Below are 8,311 nucleotides of genomic sequence, written 5' to 3'. Positions count from 1 at the left end.
TTCAATTTCAATCAATGGGGCTCAAAGAGGATACTTCAGTTGCAATAGAGGAGTGAGACAGGGGGACCCCTTGTCCCCTCTTTTATTTTGCATAGCTGAGGAGGTTTTAAGTAGAGGGATAAGCAAGCTTGTGGAAGATGGCAAGGTGAAACAGATCAAAGCTTCTAGAAATACTCTTGTCCCTTCACACTGTTTTTATGCTGATGATCTGATGATTTATTGTAAAGTTAGTTTACTTAGAGAGATTGAGAGATGGATAAAGAATTTTATTTGGAGTGGAGACATATACAAAAGAAAGCTGGTCACAGTTGCTTGGAAGAAAGTTTGCTCCAGTTATGATGAAGGTGGTCTGGGTATAAGGTCATTGGTCAATCTTAATGAGGCAACAAATTTAAAAATGTGTTGGGATTTAATTCAATCAAAGGAGGACTGGGCTATCTTGTTAAGAAGCAGGGTTTTAAGACAGTCAACATGCATCAAGCATCATGTCTTCTCTTCTATTTGGAGTGGAACTAAGAATGAATACCAGGTTATCAGAGACAATTCCAGATGGATAGTGGGAAATGGTGCAAGTATTAATTTTTGGTTAGATGACTGGTGTGGGGAACCTCTCGTTCAATCTTTCAATCTTCAACCAGTCCAAGTTTCTCAATTCCCCAAGAAGCTTTGCAATTATATTCAAAACTTCCATTGGTATCTCCCTGCAGAAGTGTCTCAGATGCTCCCTAATCTAAGAAGTTTTATCTCTCAAGTTCTTATTCCTAGACAGGCTAAAGATGACTTTCTGATTTGGAAGCACAATCTCACTGGAATACTTACTCTAAAAGATGCATATGAGTTCAAAAGACAACATTTCCCTAAGGTTCACTGGACAAAAACCATCTGGTCAAAGGATTTCCCTCCTTCAAAAGCCCTGCTGGTCTGGAGATTGATGTTGAACAAGCTTCCAACTGATGATATCCTCACCACTAGAGGTTGTTCCCTGCCATCCATGTGCTCTCTCTGTGGTAAATTTTCAGAATCTTCTTTTCACCTCTTTTTTGAATGTTTGTATGCTGTTAATCTTTGGTGTTGGCTGGCCGCTACCATAAATAGAACCCTCCATTTCCAAGCTCCTGAAGATATGTGGGAAATATCCAACAGCTCCTGGAATCCTCAATGTAAAGTGGTAATTAGGGGTGGGCATGGTTCAGTTAACCTAAAAAACCAAACCGAACCGAACCGAAATTTTGAAATGGTTCGGGAAAACTGAATCGAACCGTTTCACGTATGGAGCTAACCGAACTGAACCAAAGTTATGGTTCGGTTAACCGTTTTCTTACCTATGAACCGAACCGAACCGAACCAAAACCAATATTTTGAACCGATTATTTTTTGAAAGATATGAAGTAATAATAATATAGATTAAATTAATGTAATACATAAGATTAAACACGGTAAAAAAAATATGTATTAATATTTACTTTCGCGGTTAGTTTGCTTCGGATTTGAAACAATTTACTACGATCTCTTTTTAAAAATAGCTTACTCAAAACCGCTTATTTTATGCAAAACACCTTATTTTAAAAAATAGCTTATTCAAAACAGCTTATTTTATGAAAATACCTTATTTAAAAAAAACAACTTATTTGATAAACAACTTATTTTCTGAAAAACAACTTATTTTAAAAACAACTTATTCAAAACAGCTTATTTTATGCAAAACACCTTATTTTAAAAAACAACTTATTCAAACAACTTATTTTATGAAAACAACTTATTTAAAACAGCTTATTCAAAACAACTTATTTTATTTAAAACAACTTATTTTATTCAAAACATGTTTTGAATAAGTTGTTTTTTGAAAATAAGCTGTTTTGAATAAGCTGTTTTTAAAATAAGGTGTTTTTCATAAAATAAGTTGTTTTTCAAATAAGCTATTTTTCGTAAAATTAGCTGTTTTTTAAAATAAGTTGTTTTCATAAAATAAACTGTTTTTAATAAGTTGTTTTTTAAAATAAGGTGTTTTGAATAAGTTTTTTTTTAAAAAAAAAATAAGCTATTTTGCATAAAATAAGCTATTTTTCAAATAAATTGTTTTTTTAAAATAAGTTGTTTTCATAAAATAAGCTGTTTTGAATAAGTTTTTTTTTAAAATAAGGTGTTTTGCATAAAATAAGCTGTTTTGAATAAGTTTTTTTTTTTAAAATAAGTTGTTTTTTTTTTAAAATAAGTTTTTTTCATAAAATAAGCTATTTTTAAAATAAGGTGTTTTGCATAAAATAAGTTGTTTTGAATAAGTTTTTTTTTTTTAAAAAAAAGAAGCTATTTTGCATAAAATAAGTTGTTTTTCAAATAAGTTGTTTTTTTAAAATAAGTTGTTTTCATAAAATAAGCTATTTTAAAAATAAGGTGCTATGCATAAAAAAGCTTTTTAAAATAAGCTATTTTAAATAAGTTGTTTTTTTTGGAAAGATCCAACAAAGAGTTTAAGTGGTTTCCTTAAAAAAAAATAAAAATTCAAGTGGTTTGGTTCGGTTCAAACGGTTCGGTTCGGTTTACGATGGTTCGGTTATGGTTCAAGAACTGTTAATAAATTAACGGTTCGGTTCGTGAACCATTATAATGGTTCGGTTATTTTTGGTTCAGTTCGGTTCGGTTCATGGTTCTTTTTGCCCACCCCTAGTGGTAATCACTGCCACCATGATCAACATCATAAATTCCATTTGGTATGCTAGAAACCAAATGAGGTTCAAAGATAACAAGAATCCATGGAAAACTTCTCTTTCCAATGTGTTAGCCTGCACAACTCTTTGTGGTAATCTGACTACGGCTGTGGCATCTTCCTGCATCTCTAATTTTGTCCTCTTGAAAAAGTTCAATGTCATCCTTCACCCTCCAAGGGCCCCTAAGATCATAGAGGTGATCTGGAAGCCTCCTCCTCCTAATTGGATCAAGTGCAACACTGATGGGTCCTCAAATAATCTTATATCGTCTTGTGGTGGTGTCTTTAGAGACATTAACTCCAACACTCTCCTTTGCTTCGCAGAACATACAGGTATGGGGAATGCTTTCCATGCAGAGCTTTGTGGTGTCATGAGGGCCATTGGACTAGCTGAGCAATACAATTGGTCCAACCTTTGGTTGGAATGTGATTCTGCCATTGTCATTAATGCCATCAAGAACAAAACACTAATTCCATGGGAGATTAGAAATAGATGGGAGAATTGTATGTATATTATTTCTTCTATGAATTTTTTTGCTACTCATATATTTAGAGAGGGGAATGCATGTGCTGATTCTCTAGCCAGTCTAGGATTACCTCTTGATCACCTTAAGATTTGGTTTGATGCTCCTGACTGTATAAAGTCTTCCTTAGCTAGGAACAAAACTGGGATGCCAGAGTATCGTTTTGTAACTTTCTAAGGAGGTTTTGGTTCTGAATGTCCCCCTCCTTTTGCTTGTATTTTCATTTTCGCCTTTGTTTATACATTTTGGTAGTCTAGCCCTTTGCTAGCTACTATTTTGGTTAAAAAAAAAAACTTGGTCAATGGTCCAACAAATCACCTAATTAATATACAATATTGAAAGCTATCAATACACTTAATGAAACATATTTTATCATTCTGTTATTAGCCGACTCTTTTTTTAACCCCCTCTCTAATGACGTTTGTAAAATTAGTATACCAAATCAATGAAATATTGGTATGATCGTCTCCTTCCCATAATATATATATATATATATATATCACTTCCTCCATTGTAAAATGTGTTTTAGTATACCATATCCTTATCAAATGAGTTAGGCTCATGGGCACAATTGATTTTTTTTATTTGATAATCAAATATTTAATAAATTAGATCTATAATTATATTTTATTAAGTTGCTTAAAAAGATTTAATTATTGCTAAAAAAAGTTTTTTTTTTTTTTTTGATAAAGCTAGAAAAATGCATTTAAAGAATAAAGGAAAAGTACAAAATTGGGGGACTAAGCCAATACCCAATTAAACATAAAAGACCAAAAGAAAAGCAAAGACACTTCCTAAGTAGCCTAACTCACACTTCTACTAAGGATAGAACCATGCTATATTAAAAGAACACAAACACAAAGAGGCAAAGCAACAAAAAACCCCACACCTCTAAAATTCCAAGATTAAAAACTTCTGTTTGGCCCATCTTTTTTACGATCTTAAAGCAACTTGTAAAATTATGTTTTGTTAAAAATAAAACTTGTAAAATAAAGCTAAAAGTAAGAGCTTTATAAATAAAAATAAAACTTGTAAAATTATTAATTAACATAATAAAAAAACTACTTAGAATATTGTAAAAGATAAAGGCTTTAAGAAATTCTATTTATTCAATAAAGAGAATTCATCCATTAAAAAGTATTTCTTTAAACGATTTATAAGAAGAAATTATTCAAGGGTAATTTCATAATATCATAAATAAAATAGTATCAAAATAGTTTTTTTTTTAGTTAAATATCAAATGCATTTAGTAATCAAAATTTAACTTTTTTTTTTGACCTCTTTGTGTGTTGTGCATTTTTTGCCTTTGACTCCATCGGGGAGGTAATACTATCAAAAGGTAACATTTTTATGACAGTTAATTTTCTTTTTTAGAAGTTATGACAATTAAATTGTTATAGATGGAAGGTGATAAAAAATATTAAAATCAGTTGAATGTCATTATTCTGATGGAAAATCTCTTGTCATGTTAAATAACCTACTGCAAGGTGTTTCTTGTCATCCCTTGTCCTTCAAAGAAAAAGAAAATCAAAATAGAATGGCAACTCGCATCGACCCTCTCATCTCTATCTTAATAATTATTTGCATTGCTTCTGTCATGATTTCAGGTGAAAAAATAGTTTCATAACTTAGCTTTGGTATATTTTCAATGAAAACATATGAATCGTGGAATATGATTGTGAGATAAGATTTTCAAAAGAAAAATTATAAGGTTTTGAAACCATGTGTTTATGTAAATGTGTATAATATTTTTTAAATGTAGATTGACATCTAGAATATTAGATAATATTTCTAATGTAGTTTCATTGATTGTAGGAGGAGTAGTCAAACTTCCAAAGGCCGCTGCTTGCTTTTCGTACGAAAGATGTGCGGGTGGTTCAGAATTTTGTAACCATTTTTGCCAAGTGACAGTGGGAAAACCTAATGGTGGCTATTGTGATGGACCGAGCGATTGTTGTTGCAAAGATTGAGAAATTTATGTTTGACGATGATAGTACTTTTTCAATATGATTGTTCAAGTACATCTACTACAAGCATAGTCTTTACTTTTTTCATAAAAATAAGTTCAAAAATCTATCTTGTAATTTCAATTTAAAATGAAAGTAATTCCTGCAATTTAGATTTTATTATATTAATTATCTGTTTTATAAAAATGGCATTATTTATTTATTTTTGACGGAATGATGGCATTAGTATAATGGAGCAAAAAACATTCATTTTTCATGTGTTTCCCTCTCTCTAGAACTCTTGAGATCATGAATTCTCCTTCCTCTCTCTACCATTTTCAAACCCCATCCTCCCATCCTCAACCAATCTCTTCAAGCTCAAAAAAGTTGCTTAAAAAGATTTAATTATCGCTAAAAAAAGTTTTTTTTTTTTTTTTTGATAAAGCTAGAAAAATGCAATAAAAGAATAAAGGAAAAGTACAAAATTGGGGGACTAAGCCAATACCCAATTAAACATAAAAGACCAAAAGAAAAGCAAAGACACTTCCTAAGTAGCCTAACTCACACTTCTACTAAGGATAGAACCATGCTATATTAAAAGAACACAAACACAAAGAGGCAAAGCAACAAAAAACCCCACACCTCTAAAATTCCAAGATTAAAAACTTCTGTTTGGCCCATCTTTTTTACGATCTTAAAGCAACTTGTAAAATTATGTTTTGTTAAAAATAAAACTTGTAAAATAAAGCTAAAAGTAAGAGCTTTATAAATAAAAATAAAACTTGTAAAATTATTAATTAACATAATAAAAAAACTACTTAGAATATTGTAAAAGAGAAAGGCTTTAAGAAATTCTATTTATTCAATAAAGAGAATTCATCCATTAAAAGTATTTCTTTAAACGATTTATAAGAAGAAATTATTCAAGGGTAATTTCATAATATCATAAATAAAATAGTATCAAAATAGTTTTTTTTTATTGAAATATCAAATGCATTTAGTAATCAAAATGTAACTTTTTTTTTTTGACCTCTTTGTGTGTTGTGCATTTTTTGCCTTTGACTCCATCGGGGAGGTAATACTATTAAAAGGTAACATTTTTATGACAGTTAATTTTCTTTTTTAGAAGTTATGACAATTAAATTGTTATAGATGGAAGGTGATAAAAAATATTAAAATCAGTTGAATGTCATTATTCTGATGGAAAATCTCTTGTCATGTTAAATAACCTACTGCAAGGTGTTTCTTGTCATCCCTTGTCCTTCAAAGAAAAAGAAAATCAAAATAGAATGGCAACTCGCATCGACCCTCTCATCTCTATCTTAATAATTATTTGCATTGCTTCTGTCATGATTTCAGGTGAAAAAATAGTTTCATAACTTAGCTTTGGTATATTTTCAATGAAAACATATGAATCGTGGAATATGATTGTGAGATAAGATTTTCAAAAGAAAAATTATAAGGTTTTGAAACCATGTGTTTATGTAAATGTGTATAATATTTTTTAAATGTAGATTGACATCTAGAATATTAGATAATATTTCTAATGGAGTTTCATTGATTGTAGGAGGAGTAGTCAAACTTCCAAAGGCCGCTGCTTGCTTTTCGTACGAAAGATGTGCGGGTGGTTCAGAATTTTGTAACCATTTTTGCCAAGTGACAGTGGGAAAACGTAACGGTGGCTATTGTGATGGACCGAGCGATTGTTGTTGCAAAGATTGAGAAATTTATGTTTGACGATGATTGTACTTTTTCAATATGATTGTTCAAGTACATCTACTACAAGCATAGTCTTTACTTTTTTCATAAAAATAAGTTCAAAAATCTATCTTGTAATTTCAATTTAAAATGAAAGTAATTCCTACAATTTAGATTTTATTATATTAATTATCTGTTTTATAAAAATGGCATTATTTATTTATTTTTGACGGAATGATGGCATTAGTATAATGGAGCAAAAAACATTCATTTTTCATGTGTTTCCCTCTCTCTAGAACTCTTGAGATCATGAATTCTCCTTCCTCTCTCTACCATTTTCAAACCCCATCCTCCCATCCTCAACCTGTAACGCCCACTTTCGTTTAATCGTTTATTTAATCGAGTTTAAGTGATTATATTATATTTATATAATATATGTATGATTTTGATATGTTTTGATAAATTGTGGTGATTTTGGTGATTTGATTGATGACGTGTTAGGTTATGAGTTTTGGAGGATTTGATAAGATTAGAGAATTTATTTTATTGTTAAATAAAATAAAGATTTGAAAAATATTTAGTTGAGGGCTGTTTTGATATTTTAGATAGTTTTGGGGGAGAAAGTGAGATAAGATAAGTTATTAGAAAGAGATATAAATAGGAGAAGACCTAATATTTTAGAAATTCATAGTACGTGAAAACTTTTGGAAGAAGGGAGAAAAGCCAAGTCTAGAGGAATCAAGGTAGAGTGCTGCGATTTTCTTCATTCAAGGTAAGGGTGAGACTAATAATTCAATAACGTTAATTACTGTAATTCTGATGATTAGTTGACCAAGTTAGGATTGATTTAGAGAAGTTTTGGAATTAGGTCAAAGCCCTAAAAATTGATGATCAAACGGTAAAACTTGTTTAGATTGATGTAAGAACCGTCCTATAACCTTAGAACATGTTTAGGATGAATTCTGGAATCAAAATTAGGCTTTGAACCATGTTGTGTGAGGGATTTTTGAGAAAAACCCTAGTCTGCCCGTGCTTCTGTTCATCGCTCGCCACGGCGAGTGATGATCCTCGCCTCGCGAGTGATGAACTTCATCGCTCGCCACGCGAGCCCCTTTCCTTCGCCTCGCGAGTTGTTTGGTTCAACTCGCCATGGCGAGCAACCTTCCTCGCCTCGCGAGCTTAGGCAGAGTGCATGTCATATTTCGTGTTTCGACCTTTTTAGTTGAATCTTGTATGCCTTTGAGTACCTGAACTTACCTAGTATTGATTAGGAATGAATGTAGGATCAGAGGGAACCCAGAACAAGCTTAGTTTGTGAGTTGAGTGGTGCTCGCCATGGCGAGTAAGTACTCTCGCCTCGCGAGTACAACCAGGATGAACTTGATTATGTGTTTGTGCGATCTGTGTCGCACTTTTTGGTCCAGAGTGAACCCCTAATT

The 8,311-nt window shown here is 31.5% G+C and overlaps 1 protein-coding gene across 1 annotated transcript; it reads left to right on the top strand.

Moving 5' to 3' along the window:
• Positions 1 to 397: 397 nt before the first annotated feature.
• On the top strand, positions 398 to 3,405 carry LOC120578328 (uncharacterized). The gene is made up of 2 exons (XM_039831007.1): positions 398 to 1,168; positions 2,629 to 3,405. The coding sequence occupies exons 1-2, from the start codon at positions 398 to 400 to the stop codon at positions 3,403 to 3,405; spliced, it is 1,548 nt and encodes a 515-aa protein (XP_039686941.1).
• Positions 3,406 to 8,311: the final 4,906 nt, after the last annotated feature.

The sequence above is a fragment of the Medicago truncatula genome, chromosome 2 (assembly GCF_003473485.1).
Source record: "Medicago truncatula cultivar Jemalong A17 chromosome 2, MtrunA17r5.0-ANR, whole genome shotgun sequence".
Classification (NCBI taxonomy): domain Eukaryota; kingdom Viridiplantae; phylum Streptophyta; class Magnoliopsida; order Fabales; family Fabaceae; genus Medicago; species Medicago truncatula.
The sequence above is the reverse complement of the archived record's forward strand: the minus strand, read 5'-3'. Positions and strand labels throughout refer to the sequence as shown.

Excerpts from the sequence above, each read along its gene's own strand:
- LOC120578328 (XM_039831007.1), top strand. The coding sequence starts at position 398 with ATGTGTTGGGATTTAATTCAATCAAAGGAGGACTGGGCTATCTTGTTA. Across the intron at positions 1,169-2,628 it reads GGAATCCTCAATGTAAAGTG|TTCGGTTCGGTTCATGGTTC; the intron begins GTAATTAGGGGT and ends TTTTTGGTTCAG.